This window comes from Hippoglossus hippoglossus, chromosome 19, assembly GCF_009819705.1.
Source record: "Hippoglossus hippoglossus isolate fHipHip1 chromosome 19, fHipHip1.pri, whole genome shotgun sequence".
Classification (NCBI taxonomy): Eukaryota; Metazoa; Chordata; class Actinopteri; order Pleuronectiformes; family Pleuronectidae; genus Hippoglossus; species Hippoglossus hippoglossus.
Window position 1 is genome coordinate 12241351 of NC_047169.1, and position 24790 is coordinate 12266140.

At 39.9% G+C, this 24790-nt stretch overlaps 5 protein-coding genes across 6 annotated transcripts in view; 3 read left to right on the forward strand and 2 right to left on the reverse strand.

Moving 5' to 3' along the window:
* The first annotated feature begins 3518 nt into the window (after window positions 1-3518).
* LOC117753414 lies at window positions 3519-4980 on the forward strand. Its single transcript, XM_034571491.1, has 6 exons — window positions 3519-3762; window positions 3961-4066; window positions 4197-4226; window positions 4382-4435; window positions 4588-4659; window positions 4934-4980. Exons 1-6 carry the CDS (start codon window positions 3649-3651, stop codon window positions 4978-4980), a joined length of 423 nt encoding a protein of 140 aa, XP_034427382.1. The 5' UTR covers window positions 3519-3648.
* On the reverse strand, window positions 4458-14137 carry kat7b (K(lysine) acetyltransferase 7b). The gene is made up of 14 exons (XM_034570032.1): window positions 13960-14137; window positions 11567-11717; window positions 11217-11465; window positions 11013-11095; window positions 10749-10832; window positions 9876-9974; window positions 9641-9751; window positions 8649-8840; window positions 8312-8401; window positions 8000-8140; window positions 7807-7900; window positions 6571-6717; window positions 6309-6415; window positions 4458-5532 (listed from the first exon to the last, which is right to left on the reverse strand). Exons 1-14 carry the CDS (start codon window positions 13975-13977, stop codon window positions 5431-5433), a joined length of 1668 nt encoding a protein of 555 aa, XP_034425923.1. The 5' UTR covers window positions 13978-14137; the 3' UTR covers window positions 4458-5430.
* Window positions 14138-14892: 755 nt separating this feature from the next.
* On the forward strand, window positions 14893-16826 carry ptges3l (prostaglandin E synthase 3 like). Its single transcript, XM_034570034.1, has 7 exons — window positions 14893-15102; window positions 15259-15372; window positions 15567-15633; window positions 15750-15848; window positions 16179-16268; window positions 16386-16448; window positions 16619-16826. Exons 1-7 carry the CDS (start codon window positions 15068-15070, stop codon window positions 16625-16627), a joined length of 477 nt encoding a protein of 158 aa, XP_034425925.1. The 5' UTR covers window positions 14893-15067; the 3' UTR covers window positions 16628-16826.
* Window positions 16827-17561: 735 nt separating this feature from the next.
* On the forward strand, window positions 17562-22096 carry aarsd1 (alanyl-tRNA synthetase domain containing 1). Its single transcript, XM_034570033.1, has 12 exons — window positions 17562-17684; window positions 18432-18560; window positions 18751-18910; window positions 18997-19054; window positions 19141-19297; window positions 19422-19538; window positions 19899-20029; window positions 20127-20193; window positions 20357-20448; window positions 20533-20587; window positions 20680-20774; window positions 21284-22096. Exons 1-12 carry the CDS (start codon window positions 17646-17648, stop codon window positions 21420-21422), a joined length of 1239 nt encoding a protein of 412 aa, XP_034425924.1. The 5' UTR covers window positions 17562-17645; the 3' UTR covers window positions 21423-22096.
* LOC117752575 (myoferlin-like) overlaps window positions 21835-24790 on the reverse strand; it is a 28381-nt gene continuing 25425 nt past the window's right edge. For both annotated transcript variants that reach the window (XM_034570031.1, XM_034570030.1), the window contains 8 exons: window positions 24683-24771; window positions 24503-24598; window positions 24087-24228; window positions 23749-23848; window positions 23480-23673; window positions 22954-23063; window positions 22636-22783; window positions 21835-22508 (listed from right to left, as the gene is read on the reverse strand). In XM_034570031.1, the coding sequence (XP_034425922.1) occupies window positions 22470-22508; window positions 22636-22783; window positions 22954-23063; window positions 23480-23673; window positions 23749-23848; window positions 24087-24228; window positions 24503-24598; window positions 24683-24771 (918 nt within the window). In that variant the 3' untranslated portion in view covers window positions 21835-22469. The remainder of the gene's footprint in view (window positions 22509-22635; window positions 22784-22953; window positions 23064-23479; window positions 23674-23748; window positions 23849-24086; window positions 24229-24502; window positions 24599-24682; window positions 24772-24790) is intronic.

Below are 24790 nucleotides of genomic sequence, written 5' to 3' on the forward strand. Positions count from 1 at the left end.
ATACCTGCTTGTATTTTATAATGGGAAAACCATTACTTTTCACATTTGTTTCCCTTTTTTCACTGGGTTAGGGTAAGGGTCATCTCAAGCTCATTCATTGAGATTTACTACATTTACTACAAAGTGAAGCCTCCAAATTTGGATCTTTTGGATAGGGTAAGTGAATTTCATTCAATGAAAAGATGATGAGATGATTTTCATTTTTATTAATCAGGGTCTGTGGTTTATATTTCAATTGGGCAAGCGTTCAGGTGAAGATCCTTCAGATATAAAGCAGAAACGTACTTTCACAAAGCATTTCATAATCATATTTATATAAAGTAATATTATTTTTGGTTATTCAGGCTCTCTACTAATACTTTTATCACTGTACTTTTTTAATTATTTACATTTCTTCTTTATAAAACTGCAGAGCACAGTGGGGAACATAACACCATTTCCTCCACTGACCAGCTCCAGTTAAGCCCACTTAGTCCCATGAATGGACTAATTTGTCAGTGTTAAGACGGATTCCGATTGTGTGGAGATAGCGGGTCTAAGAGGCGTCCTTAAAGCCGCTCTGTTAGGCTAAGAGCTGATGATATCAGGCCTCCAGAATGAACTCGCCCCAGTGGCTCATCTGATAACACGGTATCCGTCACCAGGGGATTATGGCCCTCGGCTCCAACAATAAAGAGCCCTCGCTTGTTTTTGCCAGGTGTATCTATCTGTATCTACCTTCATCTCCTATAATGTGATGAAGACTAATAAATATAACACTTGTCCAAAACAAAAGAGTCTGTTAAATTGACAATATGGTTTTATTTAGGCCATATGAAAGCAGTTATGACACAGACGTCGAGAACAGAAAAGATGATGGTTTTTATTAGTTGAGACCACAAAGAAATTATTCACAGATACTGAATTTGTATCTGTCATGTGCAATTTTCCTGTCTGCTGAAGATCAGTGTAATATAGTAGACTGCAATTCAGTGGCAGTGTAAGTGAATTAGTGTCTGTAAGTCAATGAAAGATGTTTGGACTCCTGTAATAAATCTTTGAGATGACGCAGATAAAATGGGTTTTCCTGGCAAATACTGAACGCATCATTTGAGGCCTGCCCACCCGACTGATTTAGTATTATACTTCATTAAGTTGTAAAATTGGGGGGATCACAAGAAAGAGATTGTCTCCTGTGTGGTTCAAGTTACAGACACACAAAATAATATTTATTTAGAGCCATTCTGCCTCCTAAATGCTCAATACATTCAAAGTCTGCTTGTAATGCACTGCTCCTGTTTAAAATGCTATATCTACTAAAGAGCTCTGGTGACCCCGTGGTCCAGGCACCAATCATGCAATGTCTCTGGTTTGTGTCCAGATAGGGATCTTTGCTGCCTGTCTCTCCCCTCATTTCCTGTCATCTGTTCATCTCAATAACGGCGTAAAAATGTGTCCAAATACAAATGCTCCCTATGATGAGTAAACTGAATTTAAGATGAGATGAGATGAGATGAGATGAGATGAGATGAGATGAGATGAGATTGCATAAGATAAGATAAGATAAGACAAGATAAGATAAGATAAGATAAGATAAGATAAGATAAGATAAGATGTGATATGATAAGATAAGATAAGATAGACTTTATATTCCCTTTGGGAAATTAGTTGTTTAAAGGTTCAGTGTGTAGAATTTGGTGACATCTAGTGGTGATGTTGCATATTGCAGCTGAACACCCCTCACTTCACCTGCCCCTTCCAAACATGACAGAGAACCTGTGGTAGCTTCAGTTGTCATCTCTGTAGAGAGGACCTGCTCCCAATGTAAATATAAACTATTTAAATATAAAGGACACATTCTAGGGTAAAGAAACAACAATTTGTACAATTTAGATGATTACTAGTGAAAACATCACTAGGATTATTTCTTATGTAATTTCTGCCAATAGTTTCCTTTCACCTAAATCTTACACACTGGACCTTTAAGTGTAATCCCACTGACTAACCAAAGATGATGAAAATGTAATGATTGGCTGAGGAAACTATCGAAATACATTATGCCAACACATAATGTTGTCTATGTGGATAAGTCACTGCCAGTAAAATGAAGCAAAGCCGACCTCTTCCATCACGCATGCCCCATGAAGCACCTGTAAAACGGTGATCCACAGAAATCAAGGTGACATGTTTAAGGTCAAGGACAGTGACGTGGATGTAAAACTGACTCTGTTGTCAAACCTCTTGAAATGTCATATAAGATGAAGGTGGAATGGATCAGAGGTTAACTATTATCAGTCTCAACACCCTGCAGTGAATCACCAGCAGTGAGCACCCACACCCGGCCACTCCGCTTCCGCTGCATCACAGGGAAATAATGTTTCGGTCATTGTTGCAGCTCTTTGTGACTCAGCCATTTCATATGCAAATATTGTGCCTCTGATTTCTTTTGATTCTGCACTTTACGATCGCCGTGGATTACACTGTGTGCACACGAGGGCTGTTCATGAGTAATTGCTTTTAATTGTCCTGGCCCTTTCTTGCATTTTCCAAAGCACCTGTGCACAGATCAAAGCATGCGATGCGCGTGTCAGCTTTGTTTCGAGTAGGCGTCCTTACTGCGCACACTGATTGTCAAGTAATTGCCTCTCCAGACATTTCTATAGCCAGACAGCTTCAATTAAAACATGTCTACGTAAGTAAGTATCATGAAAGGGTTTAATAACACTGTAACTATCTCAGGAGATGGAAAATTTATATATATTCAACTTGTATATTAGTGCAGCCAAATTCAGCCAAATTTCAACAACACTTTTACGCCTATTTCCTGGTATTCATAAAGAACGAGCACATTCTTCTTCATCCTCTGCTTCACTCCTGACCATCAGTGTCACAAAACAACCTGTTCTTAATCTTTATTTATCAATATACATGCAAAGGTCACATCTATGTTGACCTGTTCAATAAATCCAGAGGTAGCAGTCAGGCACCAAGTCGCCTGCGCAACCAATAAAAGCTCTACCTTCAAAGCAGATGGTTATATTTGCAAAAGCGTCGCCCGACACGCCCACACGTCCTGCCCGGCTCGTCTGCCATATCAAAGAAGCCCGTACACATCACAAGGTCACAAATGAGTTATATTTTTAGACCGACAGCAGTGCAGCTGCCTAGTAAAAGTGGACATGAAAGGTTAATGCTTCCAATGTAAATATTTAAGCTTTAATTTCACAGAACATGAGGGTCTTGCTTTGAACTTGAGACTGTCAATAAAATCTTCAGAGGACAACTGAAGAAATACAGCACGTTCAAGCATCTTTAATTCCCTAATATACGTCATGTTTTCATTTGTGATGGCTCCAAAGTACGTTAAAGAGAAGACAGATTCTTAAAAAATGCTGTGATATGATAAATTTGAAGGTTTTTGATGCAATGAAGAAAAGCGTGGGATCATACTTCGTGGGGAGGGGTCTAGCAGCAGGGGTACAAACGTATAAATGCCCCCTGCTGCAGCCGGGACAGACACAATAACACTGGACCACATCCTCCCAGCATCGTTTTGCATTCTATTTTTTTTTTGCTTTTGCAGAAAATATATACCAAAGACATTGTTTATCTATCCATTGCTTTGATTCAAGATAATCAGAAGCAAAGGATTTTCTGCTCGACAAAGAAATGGATACCTGGAAGATGCAGCTTGTTGTTGTGACTTTTTGCACTTTGTTGCAAACCTGTCAGGGACTCACTGCTAGTGAGGAAGAGGAGAGAGGGTTGTCTACAGACTGGCAGGTGAGCATCGGTAATATATATTCCGGGTTTTTTTCAGGAGAAATTATTCCTTGGAGAAACTGGAGAATACTCTGAACGGAGATATGGATTAAATGTTCTGTGATTTAATGACAATGTGGGAAATATTTCTTAATTTAAAAAAGCATATATTTTTATTTTATTTTGCTTGATTAAATGAATAAATGTGTCATCTGTTAGGACGACTCACAGACAGCGATGGAAACAGACGTGAGCCACCTGGTAGCCTCCCTGATGAAGAGATCTAAAGCCCTCCGCTTCTACGGACTCATGGGAAAACGCTCAGGTGGCATCCATTAAAAAACTTTACATGATCTATTGTGCTTTTTTTTCTCCAATAAGATTCATATACAAGACTATTAATAAAGAGAAAATTATCCAATGGTAACTGTGGTCTTTTTTTTTTTACCCCACAGGTGTTAAGAAACCTTTCAAAGTTAATCGACGTACGTAGCTTGACTTTCCTTTTCAAACTTCAGTGTAATCAATAATCATTCAAATATGATTTTAAAAAATGCTTTCCAATCAAAATATTTTTGTTTTCTTATGATGGCATTGAGTTTAAATTCTGACCATAAATCTGCCTTCACCTTCCTGTCAGGGAATAAAGGAGAGACATTCGTAGGCCTGATGGGAAGAAGCCTCTCCAGTGGTGGTAAACACAAACAATATCTGAATCATATCAAAATAACAATGCAGCTTTATTGATATTAAAAAATATCAAATCCATAATACACATTAAACAGCTATGATCCAAAGTACAAGGCAAAGATAATCCCATTGAACTGTTTTCTGCTTTTGTTACAGAGTCTTTGACCAGAATAAATCCGTCTGCAACAACCACCGGGGTCGATGTTTCCGAGAAACCACACAAGCAAGGTATGATTGTATCCGTATATAAAAACCTGAGGTTGCATTATTTCAATGTGCATTCTCGCAGTGGTATCGTCAATATTTCCATCTGATTCTCAGCAAATTAAAAATATCTGAATCCATTATTCCATTATTTGGCAGGTTCATCTGAGGAATGGATCCAAATCCTGTATTGATGGAGTTACGGGGGAAGAAAATACACCTTACTATGATCTATACAATTTTACACCAAAGAAGACACTGCATATATCTGATTCCTTGAAATACACTCTGCTTGCAGCTTCAGTTCATGCTAACAACGACTGTATTAATCCCAAACTTAAGTAACGACCATCTTCAAAATGCACATTTCTTGAAAGAAATAAAAAATAACCATCTGCCAAATATAGGTATGTATTCTTTTTTTTTTTTTTTGCAAGAGTAAAGCAGAACATTCATGTTATCCACCACACTGGACCATTTATCATATAACATTCAAAGCTTGGTTGACAGTTTTAAAACAAACAGGAAAAACAGATTTTTCTAGCATTGACTGTTTGACGATATCTCAGTAAAGAATCATTCAACTTGGAACGTATGGTGCTTAAAATATGAATGAAACTAAAATATAAAAGTTAAAAAAAGTTTCATGACAAAAAGAAGCAGATTTAAGCAGGAGAATAAAAAAAAAAAAGCTGAAAGAAAACACTGATTTTTATTGACAGTTCAGAGGTCGAGGCTACTTGTGGCTGGTGAGGCTGGAGGTGAGTTCATTCAGTAGCCTGAGGTTCTTAGTGCTCATGTCCCTTTGGGGGGGGTCCACTTTAAAGAGCTCGGGTCGATGGTCTTGTTGCTGTTGCCTCGCTTGATCTCCTTCGCTTTCCACTCGTCAATCAGGTCCTGAGAGGAAGAGAAGGTCACAGAGTGAGTCGTCAAAAACAGGGACCAAAAAATTAAATTATATTATCTTGTCATAAAAGATCGAATATTTACTGATATATTCAAAACTACATTCGTAAAAGTTCAACTCAGGTCCGTCCTAGTTAAATGACCTGTTAATCTACAAATAAATGCCTTTGATTTTCAATTTAAATGTGTGAATTTTGCAACATGAACTCACATTAACCAGAGATAAATAAAGCTGGACAATGTGTCTCCACTTCCTCCTGTTGTGCAAAATGAAGCCAAAATATCTCGGATACAGGTGCCACCATCCTGCGCTTCTGACGCCATTTGGAGCCAGAGACTACTCAGTGGCGAGCAAGGAGTGAAGCCGCGGCATCGAGGTCCCGCTAATATACGCGCTCGACCAATCGCGAGTCGGTCTCAGCTGTCAATCATGACGTTTCACCCCATTTTCACAGCATGAAATAAACAATAAAAACCAACGCTACCAGATTAATTAGCATTTGGACAAAGATCAATGTGATAAGAGCTATTTAAAATAACAGAAACATCTTTGAGAACATTTATTTGACACTTTTTGGAAGCAGGCAGGATTTATGATCAACACTAAAACCAGCCACCAGGGGGTGATCCAGATGATTTGGCTTCACTTTTGGGAACCTGTCAAGAGGTCTGTCTTTATATACAGTCTATGATATTAACATTTTGTAACAATCACACAACTTAAAGAGATGATAGGACCCACACAGGCTGATGAAGCAGCAGCTTACCTGTCGCTTCAACACCAGGTGTTTTCCCTTCCAGTACTTGAGCATCTGAAGAGACTGCAGGGTGCTCACTATGTCCACCGGATTCACAGCAGTTTCCTGACTGATCTCTGTGCATCACACAAATATGACAAGAATACGTTACAATACGTTGGCGATATTATTCTTTACACATTGCAACAAAACTCCAGTTTAATTTTAAGCTGGAATGTTTTTGAGAAAGGGCAGTACAGATAGAACCTCCACTTGAGTCCTGTGTTCTCACCTTTGATGGAGATCTCCTTGCCTTGAAAGTTGTACATGTATCTGAGTAACACTTCTTTCCAGTAGCTACGGTAGCTGATGAGGCCCAGATCAGACAGAGGCCTCTCTGGTGAGCCCACCTTCTCTTCCACTTTGGACAGCAGGTAGCCTAAATGACAAGAGCACTTCGAATGAATCCAGATGATATTCATAATCAATCTCTCATTGCTGTGGACTGTGTTTACAAGAGTCACATTTTATAAACAATAATATATATATATATATATAAAAAAACAGGGACAAAATACACAAGTGTATAAACAGCCATTTTCTCTATCTATCGTTAATCACTGTCAAATGCAAGAGCCCCAATATCAATGCCACCTTATTGAAGTTGTTGACTCAGCAGGAAAATCTTACAAGACCATCAAGGTTGCACTAATACAATTTAATTTTAATCTCAACAAAACTGAGCAGAGTTCAACTGAACAGGGTTCAACAATCCGCTTCAATCACATTTATGATGTTGAGATGTATGAGAGGAGGAACGTTTTTTTACTTGGTGTCTACAGCTACAAACAAGTTCAATTTAAGACTTTAAGAGCTTTTTAAATTCCAGTCGAAATGAAGTTTAAACCCAAACTTGTGACGGAAATACACACCAAATGTGAAAATAAACTGTTCAAAGCAGACACAATGTTAAAACTGTCCCAAGTTTGAAATACACAGCAAAGTTCGCTTTTCCCGGCACTGGCTTTAACCAACATGAACACTTATTCTTAAACTTGCATTTCCCCACATCCATAAACTGGCTAGACTTGCTAAAAAGGCATTTTTTTTACATAAAAACTCTCCCCGAGACAGATTAACGATGCAGCACATAACTGAATTTATAATTCCCCTTCTTAGGTCTGACAGAGAAAATGTTAAGGGGGACCTTTGGCAGTGACATCTTATGTGAATTTAAGCCTGTGTAAGGACCTGTGGTCATATTTAAATTATACAAGCAAAGCCTCCAGCAGAACAAGACAGTCTCAGTTCCATCCGCTTTCATTGTTGAGAACTCAGTTTTTCAGTCTTCACATTAAAATATCAGGTCTTTTACTTGTAAATATTTGAAATAACACAATATCGAAACTGACTGAAAAATAATTCCCCATCGGTGATTGAACCTATTGTTTGGGCTGACAGTCTTCCTTCCAAATATTGGCATAGTAAGCAACAGAAAAAATTAGGAATAAAAATATCATGTACATACTGAAGTCAATGAGCATCTTGCCAAAGCCCTGTCTCATGTACTGTGGCATCGTCAGGATACAGGACACGTTGTAATTCAGGAAAGAATTCTTCTCCTTGAAATGAAAAAAAGGAAAAAACCTTTTAGATGTTCCTGTACACAAAAGTTAGAAACTATTTTATACTGTAAATGTGCATCTTAAATCTCCATTCACCTTAGAAAAGTATCCCACTAAATGGCAGCCAGTGTTGTCGGCCTCGGTCATGACGTAGAAGAGAAACGGCTCCACATCGTAATACAGCGTTTTGTGGTCCAGGAAAAGTTTGGCAAGTAAACACAGGTTCTGGCAGTAGATCTGGGAATAAATGATTTGATTATAGTCACTTATTTGAAGATTAATAGTAAGATGTCACTCTCAGTGATACTTGCTTTACAGATGTATAGAATTTATACAGACGTTTACAATACAATACAAAAACCGGATGGAGTTAAGGTAAGAGACATTACTATGTCTGAGTTTTCTTACTTTATTCTTTTTACCATCTACTTCAAACACAGATATTGCTCCTTTTCTGTAAACTTCGTCTCCTGGAGGATGCTTCCACACACACTTTGCCTGAAAAAACACATTATTCAAATAACTCAGTAACTGTGACCAGATATGACAGATACATTAAAATGAAGGGTAGAATTCAGCATCTATAGGCATGATATGTATATATATATATGATATGTACATGTAATTATTAATAATTTTTAACCTTTAAATCAACTGTTTTTAACTTTAATAAGTATAAACAATCGCTCAGATGGTCAGACATCCGACTGTTCTCACGTCACAACAAAAAGAATCTGCTTCTCACCATGTGTCGCCTGAGGATGGTCTGGCTCTTCATGTACTTGAGGCAGAACTCGCAGACGTAGAGGCGACCCAGACGTGCGTACTCCTCAGGATAGGGTGAGTGGTACCAGGTGTCCAGCTCATAGCGGCCAAACAGGATGGTTTTGATCATGTTGCTGCCCTCTGTGATCTGACCCTGGATACGCAGCTTCTCCTGTCAGACGGCAGACGAGAAGGAAAACCATGTAATAGCTGATCTTAGCATGTCAACTCGGCATGTGCATTTAGCTTTTTTTCCCTCAACGACAGGCTTTGTCTGTGATGCATTAAAACAAAAACACTGATATAACAAGGGGTGGATTTTTACATGTGCAAACAGCAGCGTAAATAAAATGTAAGATAACACGAGGATTCACAGATTATCACACACCTGCAGCTGCTGAGTGAAACTGAATAAAACAGACTAACAGGCCTAAACAGTGTTTTCCATTAATAACCTAGACTTTGGCGACCAGAAATATGAATATGTCGACATATTGTGGGGTTAATCTTGTGCTCAGTCTTGTGCATGTGAGACCTACAGTAGAGATAAGATGCTAAGATTGTACTGATGTACCAGGAATGTAGAGCTTGAGGCGCCAGGCTAGAGCGGCCAATGTATATATTCTTTAAACATTTAACTTGTCACCTTTTTGTTAAAATTGTTATTGTCGGTTAACAGTAAATTATGGGAATCCCTAACATGTGTGATAAGGTGCCAACTGAGTGACACTTGGATGTTCAGATAAGTAAACAAATACAGAAATAGAAGGATGTACAGTATGATGAGCGGGTTCTACTTTACAGAGAGGCACCACAGAAAGTTTCCCCAGTTATTATTCCTACCTTAGTTCAATTTTAAAAAGCAAAAAATGATATTTCTTATACATTAGTTGATATTAACGACAAGTTACTTTAGTTTAGGAAGTAATGAAGCAGGAGTAATACCGATGGAGACATGAAACAGCTCATTACCAGGTCTTCAGATGCACGGGCCTGAGCTTTCCTGAAAAGTTCCAGATCATATTCACTGGTGATGTTCTCCAGCAGAGGTTCCCTGGTGTTGCCGTGTGTCTGCCGATGCTCCTGTGGATCAGTCAGGAGGTGGTACAGAGGTGAGAGAGCATACCAGCAACAGTATGTAATGCAATACTGATAATAATAGCACATTGTGGAGTGGAAGCTACTGCAGTAAATGCCAGTGATGTACCATGTGCTTTTCTTTCTGCTCCTTCGGCAGACCCGAGTTTCGCCCCTTCCTGATCTCAGCCACCTGCTCTTTGTATTTGCTCTGTTTCGATGTTGGTGTCTGAAAAGATAGAAATACAGTACATCAGTCATGGTCCTGGTAAAATGAGAGCTGGCCAATAACATTCACTGGGTAGATAAGAAAAGCTGTAGTCTATCCGGCCCTGATCAGACAGTGTGTGTTTTGTAGATATTAAAATGCAGGGAACACTGTGTTGCCTTTATTGTTGAAGCCTACACTGCGGTGCAAGGTTGTTGTTTTTTTTTACTGTTGCTAGGCAACCACCGAACCTGAGATTTTATTGTGCAGTAAATTCACAGATCTGTTCATGTTTTTTAAATATACACATGACATGTTGAGGACACTTGCTCTGGATCTGAGAGTGAGAGACACAGACAAAGAGAGAAAAATCATGTTGGAGTAATAATTTGCCTCCAAGCCTGTTTGTTATCTGTTCAAATCATGGTAACTGCAGTTGGTTAGGTCATATTTCTCCATGCATCCTGCAACATCCACCACTAGTCTGTCCTGCATGAGTGATGTTTACAAGGGAAAACCTGCCTCTGGGTGTTTTTCTGCTCTGAGTTGAACTCGTTTCATCCTGATGTATTCAGAGCCTTCCTGTAAAAACATGAGGCCTTCCATGCGCCTAAAATGCATAAGCATTGCACAGAATGCTTATTGCCTGTAGAATACAACTGGAAAAAGAAGCACCTCACTGGAACACTGCACACTGTCTGATCTGGGATTTAATCGTGCAGCAATATGTATGGTTCCTGATAAAAAGTAAACATAACTGATGTCACGCAAAGCTTTAAAAAAAAAAGGAAGTACCTGGTGACGAGTTGCATGGCGTGAGTGGTTTTCTTCCTGTGCTTTCACCTCCTCTTCTTGTTTCTCACGACTGACAGCTTTCACCTGCAATGACGAGGCAAGGATGGATTACAGTTTATTAAAAAAAAAAGTTTCCTTACTTCTCCTATAAAAAGAGAGACACTGCAAACGGCATCAAGTAGGATTAATGTATTAATATCATATACTAATTGGATTTTATTGTGAAGGGATAAATGAAATACAAACTATTTTCAAGATAATCACCTTGCATTCATCAGCAGAAAGATTGTGGTAAAGAGGACAACCTGATACAGCAAAGTGACGTTCATGTTTCCCTGTGAGGTGACCTGAGCAAACAGAAAAAAGGATGTGATTAATACTGTAATAAAGGGGGATATCCCAGAATACAAATCAAAATCAATAAAATTCCCTGAAGTAAAATTTGAACAAAGGCAGAGATTTTTTTACCAAGTGAATTACACCCCGGCGTGGGGCATTTCATGTTGAAGTTGTAGGTCTCGTGACAGCGGCGGCGCTTGGGTCGATGGGAGAGGTCTTTATCGGAGTCCCTGTTGGCTTGGTCTTTGGCCTGGCTCTCATCGTGAGACGCGTTGGGGCTGGAGATGTCCAGCTCCGATTCGGAGGACGGGGCATTTCCTGTGGGCGTCAATGGCGGAGATTCGTCGTGGTCCGCAGCTCGTTTCAAGTCTGGAGCATCTGAAGCAATGGGAGTCAAACAACCACCACGTTGAGGAAACAGCTGAGATGAAGAAGATTGTGATACATTTATATTACATGAACAGGACATGTTGACCCACCCTGAGAGCTTTGGCTAAGGCGCGTGGAGGCTCTGGTGAGACGCTGTCTCTTGGGCATGTTTCCATCACTTTCTGAACTGTTGGTCTGCTCTCTTTCAGCGGAGGAGTCCGAGTCTTCAGTTCCATCTGAACCACTCCCAGGCATGTGTCTCTATCAGGGGGGGGGGGGAAACTTAAATGAGAGTCATCCTACATTGATTCCTAATAATCATGGTATAAAATCATTAAAGCTGATGTAGATCTCACATGATAACACTGGGGTCTGTCATACAAAGGTGGATCAATCAGGTTAGCTTGCTCATACGTTCAGGTACACAAAAGCCTTTTCCACTGTTGTTATCCAGCTATCTCTAATCATGAAAGACCACAGATATCTGACAGCTGCTGGATGTTAGCTAGATCTGTGGCGAGGTTAAGCTAAACTCAGCTGTAGCTAACGTTTAAATGGTTAAAATACATGTCACTATAGTTAGCATTTGCTACTTCTGAAAGAGCAAGTGGCGCTAGGTTAATCAGGTAATGCTACACTTCCAGCGGCTCCGTAGCTAGCCTGGTTAGCACCTCAAAAAAACGGTTATTATTGTTAACGTAGCCGGTGTTCCAGTTTAACTGGGGATCATGGCAACTGGTGATATGTTGTCTTTATTCCAGATGTTGCTGGTCGGTTGCAGACTGGGTCGCAGATTCGTCATTTTCACAAAGTGCCTGTGTCTGAAGTGCGGTGATCTACTGAAGGTGTCGTTGAAATAAACATCAAACAAAAACCCTTCACGAGTTAATGTAATGTGTCCGCGTCAGCATCACGTTGAGACAACAATATTAATCATATGGGTAAAAAAAATGTATATATAACAAAATACTTGGTGAAACGGGATTGGAAACGAAATGGCAAAGTATTATTAGCTTCTGGACTGATGACGATCTCATCACGCCACCGAGCCACTGAGATGTTCGGTGCTATGTCATCAAACGAGCCTTCTCCTAAATGAAGAAGGAAGAATAAGCTATAACTGAATATAGCAAAGAAACGCCCAGCCATGCATGAAATAACACAGGAAATGAACACGGGTCCTTTTTGAGCCATGTTGTGCATTAGAAGGGGGTTTGCATAGCTTGTGGATCAAAGGGTTAAAGTGTGGAAGGACATTTCCTCTTCTACAATGAACATGGTATTGCCATCATAAGGAGACTTATCCTGTGAGGACACATGAAGCTTAACCCATCCAATAAAAGCACGTTCACCAACTTTTCTCACAAAAAACACCCCACGAGCTTCCACCTCGTTGATGTGAGGGATGTTTTCATATGACTTGTGTTTGGTGTTTGTGCATTGTAATGATCACCAGCGTCAAACGAAAGCACTTTGCGTGGAGCTGGCCACGCGTGTGTATTCTTCATAACTCCCTGTGTCTCCTATGAACGATCAGCATCAGTTTGTGAAGCCCGTTATTATGTGTGCAGGATTTATTCTGTGTTGGGACTACCACCAAATAACGTTGGCGTTTCGTTAAAGCACATCAGGTGTTATACAGCTGACAAAGTAAAACACCCTTAATTCAGGTGAAGTGCATCTCAATGGCTTGGTGGAGTAATGAGATCGTCATCAGTCCAGAAGCTAACACTACTTTATCATGTCGTTTCGAATCCCGTTCAAGTATTTTGTACTATATTTGTTTTTTGACCCATATGATTTATATTGTTGTCTCAACGTGATGCTGACGCGGACACATTACATTAACTCGTGAAGGGTTTTTGTTTGACGTTTATTTCAACGACACCTTCAGTAGATCACCGCACTTCAGAGACAGGCGCTTTGGGGAAATTAGGAATCTGCGACCGAGTCTGCAACCGACCAGCAACATCTGGAATAAAGACAACATATCACCAGTTGCCATGATCACCAGTTAAACTGGAACACCGGTAACATTAGCCCCGTTGTCCCATACGGCTAATGGGCTGTAGCACCAAACTGCACTGGCAAAACTGTGAATTCGGGGTGCAGTGCATGTTGGTGAGATTTTCTATCAATGTTATTGATAAATTAATCTAATAAGAGCAAGTACTGGGGTATCGTGGTGCGTTCGGCAAACACAGTGCCAACAAAGCTTCGTTATATTCCATTAATATACGTGTTAATTTGTGAGATTGGGCTGAGCTGCTCGTTACCGCCCAGCTGGATTTCTTTATAAACTGTCAACGAAACGAGTGTAATTGAATGTGACTGATATCTGTGATGAAACTCGATCTGTGTGCACAGCTAACGCAACCAACACCAGGCGTTTAGCGCGTTAAATTGACGGATTATTGAATGGAATATGGCGGAACCCTGTCCCTGGACATCGGTGCTAACTTAGCTAACGTCTCCCTCCTCAGCGACCTACATTTGTTCTTACCTGTCGTCTGCGCGGCATTTTCCCCTCGATGATCGCTAATCCCGGTGAACTGGAAGAGACGAACGCGATAAATCTCCCGGTACTAAAGTTAAAAAAAATGGGAAGGAAACTAATTATTGATTTTTCATCTTTTTAGGGACTAGTTTGTGTGTACACAGCGTTGCCAGGATGTGATCGCGCCACATCCTTCACAGGCGGAGCGGGGAATTGTACTTCCGGTGAGAAATCTGTTGCCCGTTGAGCCTCCAGAGCAGCAGGGGGCGATACTGTACTGCTAGAGGAGATTTGTATTGTGCTTCAGACTGTATATAAAGACATATTTATGTAAATTCTATATATTGTATGTTTTAATGTATTTATATTTATATAATCAAAGCTATTTTATGGGCTGTAAATATTGTGCTTTGACCCACCTCCCCAAAAGAGTTTCATCTTCCGACACACAATATCACAATGTCCCCTTCAACATTTAGTGGGTAAATGTGGAATAATTAAAATATCCTGATTTAATTCACCTGAAGTGACATATGTTTGCACTGTGTAGTTTTTCTGTATTAATATGCAGTCCAGTTCTGATTGATTATGACACCTCCATGTCAGCTGATTCACACAACTATACATTTATTGATTTATTAGTGTAGTCAAAATAAAAAGGGGACCCAAAACTGACACAGGGATTTAACACATTCTAAAACATAAGTACTTTATTGTACTTTTTAAATTAATTTCTATATATTTATTTTGTAATAGGTTAATGTCTCTAAATGCTTTTTCTTCATTCCAAAACCTCCCATTTGTTGCCATGTCCATTTCGGTTCACTGTCTCTCTGCCCCCCCCCCCCTCTGTTAAGCCCCTATGCAGTCGGGGGTGGCTGAGGTATTGGAGACACCAGAAAATGCATCTGTCTTCCCGAGAGTTCCACTGATAGACTATAATGGGCAGAGCAAGTCAGACCAGCAGCTGATACCAAATGCTCTATAAATAGCTGGCAGGGCCTGGTCATTGCATTAGAGCACACAGCCCGAACGCACGAGCCACATAACTTTTGCTCTTACAGTCGAAGGAATAAGAAAGAAGTTTCTGTTTTAGTTTTGTTTAAGAATTAGAATGAACAAGCCCAAAATTGTCAGACCAGAGGAGAGGTAAGTGCTGCCAGTCTCTTCTCTTTACTTTACTAATCGTGACCAACACATTTGCTTCTCTTTACAAATCCTTCTGTTCATGAAGACTCCTAAAGGAAACTAACACGAACGCTCATATATCATATTCCTAACTTGTATTTGTCTGTGTGTTAACAGCCAGCCAGCACATGTGGTGTGGTACGACAGAAAGAAATATGTCACCCTCAACTTCAAGGTGCAAAAACCGAAAGATGTCCAGGTCGAAATCCAGACAGACAAACTGATTATGTAGTGAGTTATTTGTTTTTTTTATTTCTCTTGCTCTCTGGTGTGAGATACAGTTTTCTGAAAACCTTTTTAAATCAATTTCATTCAGGGTGTGAAATGATGATGTGGGCAGTTGTCTGCACTATAGAATGTTGCAACTTGTGTCCACGTTGGCCGACTTGTTAACCTGAACCTCCCATTCCTGTCTTTACAAACAGCTGCAAAAACGACACAGATGATGTGATCTACAATGAGCTGTACTTCTACGACAAAGTCGAAATCAATGTAAGCATCTAATTTTTAGGCATGATGCAATATATATTCAGTATTATGTGCTGAAATATACATTCATTGGGATGAATATAGGCTAAGCATGTTTCCAAATATTTGCCACTTGAAAGGACTCCAGAGAAAAAGTCTATGACCGCAACATCAACGTCTTGCTGAGGAAGATAAAGCCTGATTATGCATGGCCCCGTCTCCAGAAGGATGCTGCCAAAGTAAGTTTTACCTTGTCCCACAATTACTTTAGAAAAATCTCACTATCTTAACAGAGTTTGAAGAATTAAAATATAGAAAAATTATAGAAAAATTGCAAAATGCTGTTTTTGCACATGAAGTCCTTGAGGGGGGAGTGGGTGTTCTGTTCTGGGTTGTGCGTGCATGTTAGTCACTGTCCTTGATGTGTGTTCATCCCCATTTTTGTGAGAAGCAAGAAAAGAAAGTGGACGGGTGTGTGAGAGTATAAACTATAAGCCCAGTGCTCCTCTTTTAGCCTCTCCAGGCTAAATACAAATTTGAACTGTGTTGTTTTGCCTTGTTCTTTGCAGGCCAGTTGGATTTCTGTGGACTTTGATAACTGGAGGGACTGGGAGAATGAGGAAGATGACGGGAAGGAAGAGTACGACAGATACATGGACGTAAGTGACGTAATAAGATAATCCTGATAATGTTGAAGAGTTTGCATGAACAAATATTCATGTTATTTCTCTGTGTGTGTCATTGTCGTCGTCCCCCCCCCCCCCCCCCCCCCCCAGATGATCCAGGACATGGCTACAACTAATAAAGGAGAGACACCAGACATGGGAGACCTTAGTGATGTAAGTACAGAGCTCTGATAGACAAATAACTTACTTACAAAAAAAAATCATACACAACATACATTCATTCCAAGTTATATTTGTATGCTGTGATGTAGACTGGAAAAAAACATAAAGTTTGATGACTTTAAATGTTGATATTGATCACGTCCTTCCCTTCTCCTCCACAGTCTGACTGAGACTCACTGTCAACCAGAGACCTTCTCCCCTGTGTTTGCTGTAGCTTGTTATATTTGTTGATGACGTGATGGTTTTAATCCCCCAAATACTGTTTTTACACAATGTGACATTTTCTATGAGATTATTTATTATTTTTGTCCACTGTACACAGACGTTTCATTGTCAGTTTGAATAAATATAACTTTATATCAACTGTGATTTGGTGTTTGGGTGCTTGTTGTTATATCCTTCATGTTAACAGGGAAGCAAATAAGGAGCTTGATACTGGAGTGTGAGGATGGGAAACACAAAGAGGCAAAGCAACTTTTAAAAAACTAAATTGCTTCGATTAAAAAAAAATGTATCAGCACAATCATATATGTGCAATTATCTTTTTAATTTGCAAGCTTTCAATTAGAGACCTTCTTCAATGCAGTTTGATGGTGTTTTGTCATTTTTCTTTAACCTCCAGCACCTCCGCCAAGCCTGATACTGGATGAGTGATGTGTTTGTTTCCCTTATTTGATTTAGTTAATTAATTTATCTAAAGATTATTTTAAATACAGATAATACGATATTTTTTTATATCTCAGTTATAAACCACTATTTTGGATGGAGATGGTTGGATGCACCCCAGGTTTGATGTTAGCCATGTATAATCGTTTTTTGTACCCATTTATTATTTTTATAATGTTTATAAGAAACGTGTATTTCTAGTCGAGTACGTTTTTGTTTTACATTTGACATTTTTTTATTAAAAACATTTTATTTATTTATTTAATAAATTAAAGTGTTATTCTATTAAGAAAGAAAGAAAGAAAGAAAGGAAGAAAGAAAGAACGAAAGAAAGAAAGAAAGAAAGAAAGAAAGAAAGAAAAATAATAGGTTCGAGGAACCTAGAAACAGAAAATGAAAGAAGGACGCTTTAAGTCGATGTTACTAAGTTTGGACCATATTAGTACCCGTACCACCCTGACAGCTGGTCATTATTGTCCTGACTCGTGCTGCTGCAGAGTTCTTACTCAGAAACTTTCCACTATGGCTTTTCAGTGTCAACGGGACTGTTATCTGCAGGAGGTAGGAAACTGTCGATCAATTCACAATACATGAACACATCAGGCGGAAGTTCTGTGCAGACGCGGTTAGCGTGGTGGCTAACGACAGCCAGCTAACACCGAAGCTAACTGGATATGTTATGATGAAACCATAGATTTATGAGGAGTGGACGCTTCTGTCACTGATTGTCCCTGCAATGTAACTTTAAGTTAAGTCAGTAATGAAGTAAAAACATATGAATCGGGTCTGTACATTCAGTGGTTATTAAATCCAGTGTAAACTCAAGACATTCAGCTCAGCAGCTGAAGAAAGTGATTTCTATTCAGTGTAAAACTATTATGTAATCTTCTTAAATAATAGAAATACAACTGGTAAAAAGGACTGGATTGGTTACAGTCTAGTGCATGAGGTTATATATATAAAAACCTATCTGTAAATCATGTTAGTTACAATGTAGCTCCCAAATCTAATACAATATATTAGACATGTGCTACTAAACACGTATACACATAAGAAACAACTGTATTGATAATGAAGTGGTCTAAAAAAACACTTCTTTGACCATGAAACGTTAGAATTTCACAAACACGAGGTAAATTATTACCAGAGACATAAAGTTAAGTGTATGTACATGTTATGGCTGTTATACGTATATAAACAGGGCCATAAGGCTGCACAATCACTGTGTCACACCACTCATTACATTAGTTCATTTCCACTCTTCCCACAAGGAGTGAGTTTTCATTTCCTTTCTTATTTTCCCCGTAGTTTGACACCTCCGTCGTTTCCTGCTGTCCCGCTGAGTTAAAACAAGAAGTCAATGGAAAGAAAGAAACTGTCAAGGGCTTCAACGTCAAGCTCCAGGACACCATCTTGTTTCCCGAGGGAGGTGGACAAGTATGCTTGTTATTTCTTTTTTAATATCAATCAACTCTTCAAATTTCTATAAGAAGCCCGGCCCACCAGCGAAATAATTATGTTTTGCTCCTTTGGAAATGTCTTGTTTCAGAAGTTATCAAAATACCTAAAGTCATAGGGTGTAATATTACTCTGAAGTGTTTCATAGGTATGTTGTTTCTTCCTTCAGCCTGACGACCACGGGCTGATCGGAGATGTCCCAGTTTTGAGGGTGACGAGGCAGGGACCGGAAGCCGTACACTTTGTGACCTCCCCCCTGGAGGTGAGCCAGGAGGTGCATGTGAAGGTGGACTGGGAGAGGAGGTTTGACCACATGCAGCAACACTCAGGTAAAGGATCAATAATCTGTGACTGATCATATACTGTTTTAAGACACTTGTTTGAAGATGCACTTCTTCTTCTTTCCTTCTCTTAGGTCAACATTTGATCACAGCATTGGCAGATTCCATGTTTGGATACAAGACCACATCCTGGTAATTCACCACTGCACAGATTCATATCCCTGTAAATGTTAAAGACGTGTGAGTTTATTCGTCTCCTTTGGGTGTTTTTTCTTCAGGGAACTTGGGCGTCAGAGAAGCACCATTGAGCTAGACACTCCCTGTGTGAAGCCTGCGCAGCTCCAGGCTCTGGAGGAAGTTGTTAATGAGAAGATCAGAGCTCATGTTCCTGTCACTGTTCAGCTGCTCTCTATAGACGACCCCGGTGTGGAAAAGGTACGCATGTTGCACTTATTTTGCACTCAAAGGCCAAAAAGTCAAGATCTTTGATTCTGTTTCAACACTGTATCTATGAGAACTATGATTTATATCGATATGTTGTGTGATGGGTTTGAACAAGGTGAGGAGTCGCGGACTGCCAGAGGACCATGCCGGGCCGATTCGGATCATTGATATCGAGAGCGTCGATGCCAACATGTGCTGTGGGACGCACGTGTCAAACCTCAGTCACTTACAGGTGAAACGTCACACATAGGCTGATACACAAACACATTGTTTAGATGGTGTGCTGTTTGCTACTATGTTGATTATTATTACCTGTATGGATATTTCTATTTTGATCGTCCTCTTTGCTCCTTTTACACAGCAAATCACCCTTTTGTGGGACTAAAATAATTATCTTATCTTTAAAGCTTCCCAGTATTTAATCATGCACATTTTTATTTTTAAATGCAAGCAGTGATACGCTACAGTTGGTAAAATGGTCAGAACTAAAACGAAGAATACATTACTCATAGTAAAGGGAATAAAACTTCTAAAAAAATCATTTTAGTTATCAACTCATCATCTGCTTCAACTTGCTTTATCTCTATTTTAGGTTATCAAGCTACTGGGAACTGAGAAAGGGAAGAAAAACAAAACCAACCTGATCTTCCTGGTAGGAAACCGAGTACTGAAGTACGCTGAGAAAAGCTACAGCACAGAGCGCTCGCTGGTGTCTCTCCTGAAGTACGTTCAAAGTGTAAAGGATAAATATCAGCAGTATATAATCCAACGGATACAGGAAGTTTAAAGTGGACAAAATTCTTCTGTCACTGTTCAACAGGACCGGACCTGATGAACATGTCGAGGCAGTCGACAAGTTGCAGAAATCTGGAAAGCTGCTACAGAAAGTAAGAGAATCTTCATGAATGTTAATTTACTGCTCATACTGATTCATGTTGTTGTAATTCCTGGTAATTGCCAGAAGAGGTCACTAACTATAGCGGGTTCCTTTAAATGACAAACACTGTATCACAGGGCAGATCGACTCTCTAACCATCTCGTATTTTGCAGACGAACCTGTCACTGCTACGAGACATGGCCATCCTCATTGCTCAGAATTTTAAAAACGACCCCCAGAGAGGAAACTTCTTCACCTTGCACAAGTAAGAAATAGTTAGTTTGTATGTACAGCAGAATGCACTGTCCTCATACAACCACAGAGCACATGTTTGTTTCTCTTTCTATAGGAAAGAGGGCGACAATGAGTTCATGAATATTATTGCCAACGAACTAAATACTGAGGTAAGATCATAACCCATCCTGCTTAGTTCTAGGTATTCACACATTCCGCAGTGCAATATGTTTTATTGAACCTTCTTTTTGTCTACTCGCAGGAAACCTTGGTTTTCCTCAGTGTTGGAGAAGAAAAGGGACCTGGTTTGTTTCTACTTGCTGGACCCAGTGGACAAGTGACCAAGATGGGACCACGGTAAGAGACACCAACAAGTATTTATTTAGCTTCTACGGCTACAAATGATGTAGGGTGGTGCTGTATCGCTGCTTTTAGACATGCACTGAAGCTCGGACGTTTTCCTGAAACTATCCCGATATTTTCCAGAGGGGCTCTATGTGAGAACGCAAACGTCCGAGTCAGTTGCTCCGGACATTTTCCAGAACCTCTCCTAGCAGGCCCCCCTGGTAAAATCCATTTGAGAATACAATAGGAAAATTTCAAAATTGACAGCAAGCAAGTGGGCGTGAAACTAGAAGAATAGAATTATCTTAGGATGAAAAAGAGGAGCCATACATGTAGAATACACCCACAAAGATTGATTTGAGAGCTTTTGGTGATATCGTTGTCGATTTGCTGTAAACACGTGATTTTCCACAGCAGTATTTTTACATCATGTCCTGCCTCTTGTATACTCTATATATATATATATATATTTTCCCAGAGTTCATGTCTGAAAACCATGCCTGATTCTCTGTGTTTTCCAGGGTGTTGGAGATGCTCCAAGGGAAGGGGGCGGGAAAGAACGGACGTTTCCAGGGCAAAGCCAACAGTCTGGCTCGGAGAGGAGAGGTGGAGGCTTTACTGCAGCAGCACTGCAAACATCACACCGCCGAGGAAGAATAAAGCCGGCAATACAAATTTAAAAGTGTACTTGATTGTCCTAAATATTCATATTTTGTGATAAACGCGAAAGGATGGGTAAGAGATGAATCATCCATGTGACACTGTATATAACTATATAACACGTGCTGTACATATCTGAACGTTTAATGTCATTTGCTTTCAATATTCATTTAAAACCTCATCCGTTCAATTAAAAGTCTGACAGAAAATAAAATTTGAGTTTTTTGTCCCCCATTCAGGTTTACTACTACAGGTGGGAGGTGAATTTACTTTAACTGCCTTGCTCAAGGGCATCACAATCTGCAATTTAAAGATAATGTAAACAATTTTTCCTGCTCCTCACACTGCTGTTTGACACACGCATGTACTTTCCCATGGATAAATAAATACCAACACCTGATGAATATTTAAAATATTATTTAACATACAGAAGATACACACATTTGACATGACTGTTGCTAATATAAATCTTTGGCAGGATTACATTGAGAGATAAAGATGGACACCCTGGTACACTGTAATGCTGTCTAATAGAACTGTCAGAATAAAGTGGTGAAACTATCAATAGTTGTCACCTCATGTACAAACATTGTGCATTAATATTAGAAACCTTATTTTATTGTGCAACCCTGTAAAAATTTACCATCGAATACCAATAAAAACAGTTGAATCAACTACTTGTTGCACACAGTGTGTTTACATTTTTAAAATTGTATTCTATGACAGGACTGTTGTACTAGATTGCATTACAGTGTTGAGGAAGATACATTTTGTGAGAGTGCGTTTCAAGCATTGGTTCAGAAACAAATCAGATGTCCAGTTCCTTCGGTCATACAAATCTGTCACAGTTCAGCGGTGTAGACAAAGAGTTCATGGTAAAATGTGTAGATCTAATAGTGCAACAGTGCAAACGTGCAAGCACCCCCTTCCCCATCAATAAAACACTTAAGGCATAAAAAACTAAAAAAGATATGGAGAAGTTTTGTAACTGCTCAATGGGATCCCGGAGACATTTGTCCTTTTCAGTTCCTGCTCCTCCTCCACAGTCTATTTAAACGGCTTCACTATCTTCATCGAGATGTAGTTCTGAAAAAGGAAAAAAGAAGCAATCAAACAACCACACGCCACAACCTCACAGTTATCCTCTGCCACACAAACCTTACAGCATTCAGAAAAGGGCCCTTATGATTTCAGAATATATGTCTGTCCTTACCGGTAAAGAGTACAACAGGATGGCGAGGAAGAGAAGCACTATGGTGAGGATGATGAGTCCGATGAAAAGGCACCTGAACCGTCTCCAGACAATGAACTTCATGGTCTTACACGGGCTGGTGAACCAGAAGAAGGAGGTATCTGGGCGCCTGGAGAATGACAGCCGAAAAGAGGCGTTAGAGTCTGGAGAGATACCTTTTTTACGAATCCAATCTGCACAATGTTTTCCAATAATCACCTTCACAGTCAACATTTGTCCTGCCACAGTTTGCTAAGGAGCCAAAACTTTTGTTTCACATTCATTCTACCGAGTTCTTACTTGGGAGGATCCAGTTTTGGGTTCATGTTGGGTTCGTCTCGGGCTTTTGCTGCAGGTCTCTCATCGGTATCATCTTCAGGTATGATTTCCAGTGTCATCTCCACTTTACCCTACAAACACAGATAAACAAGCATGACACAACCAAACTAATAGCAGTGAGGACGTCTGAAACACCAGGCTTCATAGTGTAAATTAGACTTATGAAACAACAGGATTGGGGGCAGAGTAACGTCCTTATTCCAGAAAATAAAAATTTTCAATTAAGTTCAGTCCCTTTTATCAGACTGAAGCAGGAGGCATGTCAATCATTTTGTTGGTTACCCTAAAAAAGCTTTTAAATCAACAGTGTCTGTGATGTCATTTCAAATTTCTCGCCGCAAATAAAGTCTAAGACTGAATTTCTTCGTGATCCAAACCGGTTATTGCTCATTCGTTTGCTCAACAGTTTAGGTTCGAAGATACTTTCCCTTAAAAAAAAAAAAGAAAAAGAAGCAATCTGTGGGTTGTTCTTTGTATTCATACTTACACCCAGCACCTTCTTTCCATCCTGTTCAATGGAGCAGGGCCACCAGCCTTGCACTGACTTCTGCGCAAACAGAGACTTGGCGTTCTCCGGCTTGCGTGGGTTTCCGATGTCCAGATTGTCCATCATCTCCAGAGAGCACTTCTGTGGCGTCTTCGCAGGAGGAACCAGGTCACGCAAATCCAGCTCCACAGTGCCTGGGACCACAGAGTATTATGTGGTCAGGTTTTGTAATGTCTCCAGGTAAATGCACCTTAAATGTAGCATCTTACCGAGGTAATCATCCAATGAGAATTTGTCGTTATCCCATATTTGAACGATTATCTTGGGAGGAATCCTGAACTCTGTTTTGTCAAGACTCCAGAAGTTCTCCTGTTGAAAAACATGTGAACACAGGTTTTAGATGATTCATTTCAGCAACACAGATACAACTGATACTTTATTTTTACCTATGTGAGGGATATTTTCAAGTACAGATTTCCACGAAATCTACGGAATCTGGTGTATTTAGGGAACTAACATCTATGAGTGTGCGGCTAGACTGAATTTAAGAGGACTGTTGGGCCTTGTAGTTAAATCTAAAATGGTCAATAGTTCAGAAGAGCCTCACCTTCTGGGACACGAGGCAGAGTTGTTCAGCAGGCAGATACTCAAAGGGGAAGACGAACCTCCAGTTAAAGTTACCGTCTCCGTCCAGAGACCTGTAGTGGACATCCGTCTTCTGCTTGTCGTCCTCCATGCCTGGCATCCAGCTGGGACAGGGAACAACAGGTCATTTCCCCTGTCCACGTCCACAGTAACCTTCCACTACAGTTTTACTTCAAAAGTCACCAATATACAAGTATAATAAATATAAAAATCACATAAACATAAAACACAGGATGATTTAAGGTATCATTGTCAATTTAAAAGGGAAGATAAAAAAAAACAGCAGAAATAGATTAACACTGGAGTTAACTGTAAGACAAACTTTCAGAACATGTCAACTTTACGTGTTAAGATAATATGATGAATAATCAAACATACCCTTTGACATAGATGTCGCTCATGTGTTCTCCGGTGATGCTGGTCTCATCTAAAGTCACATCGGTGGTGTTCCAGATGACAGCGCGCAGGAAATACCTGAACATCAGACACAGTGGATGTTAGTCCTCTGGAATCTGCTCTGACCGGTGACGACGTACCTCAGAGCTGCACAGCACTCACTTCTTAGGTTTGCGTGGTGTGATGTCAAACGGAGGACCAGGGACGCCGATGCTTTTGGGGAACACATCCACCCACATCTGAAGCTTTCCCTACAACAACACAACATGC

Bases quoted from the DNA above. Each gene is read 5' to 3' on its own strand.
- aarsd1 (XM_034570033.1), top strand. From the start codon at position 17,646: ATGGCTTTTCAGTGTCAACGGGACTGTTATCTGCAGGAG. The intron at 18,911-18,996 runs GTAAAGGATCAA...TCCTTCTCTTAG, and splicing joins CCACATGCAGCAACACTCAG to GTCAACATTTGATCACAGCA. The intron at 20,194-20,356 runs GTAAGAGAATCT...CGTATTTTGCAG, and splicing joins CTGGAAAGCTGCTACAGAAA to ACGAACCTGTCACTGCTACG.
- ptges3l (XM_034570034.1), top strand. From the start codon at position 15,068: ATGAACAAGCCCAAAATTGTCAGACCAGAGGAGAG. The intron at 15,634-15,749 runs GTAAGCATCTAA...GCCACTTGAAAG, and splicing joins ACGACAAAGTCGAAATCAAT to GACTCCAGAGAAAAAGTCTA. The intron at 15,849-16,178 runs GTAAGTTTTACC...TGTTCTTTGCAG, and splicing joins TCCAGAAGGATGCTGCCAAA to GCCAGTTGGATTTCTGTGGA.
- LOC117753414 (XM_034571491.1), top strand. From the start codon at position 3,649: ATGGATACCTGGAAGATGCAGCTTGTTGTTGTGACTTTTTGCACTTTG. The intron at 4,067-4,196 runs GTGGCATCCATT...TTTACCCCACAG, and splicing joins ACTCATGGGAAAACGCTCAG to GTGTTAAGAAACCTTTCAAA. The intron at 4,660-4,933 runs GTATGATTGTAT...CTCTGCTTGCAG, and splicing joins CGAGAAACCACACAAGCAAG to CTTCAGTTCATGCTAACAAC.
- kat7b (XM_034570032.1), bottom strand. The intron at 9,975-10,748 runs GTACTTCCTTTT...CTATCTTTTCAG, and splicing joins GCCATGCAACTCGTCACCAG to ACACCAACATCGAAACAGAG. The intron at 8,141-8,311 runs GTAAGAAAACTC...ATTTATTCCCAG, and splicing joins TAGATGGTAAAAAGAATAAA to ATCTACTGCCAGAACCTGTG.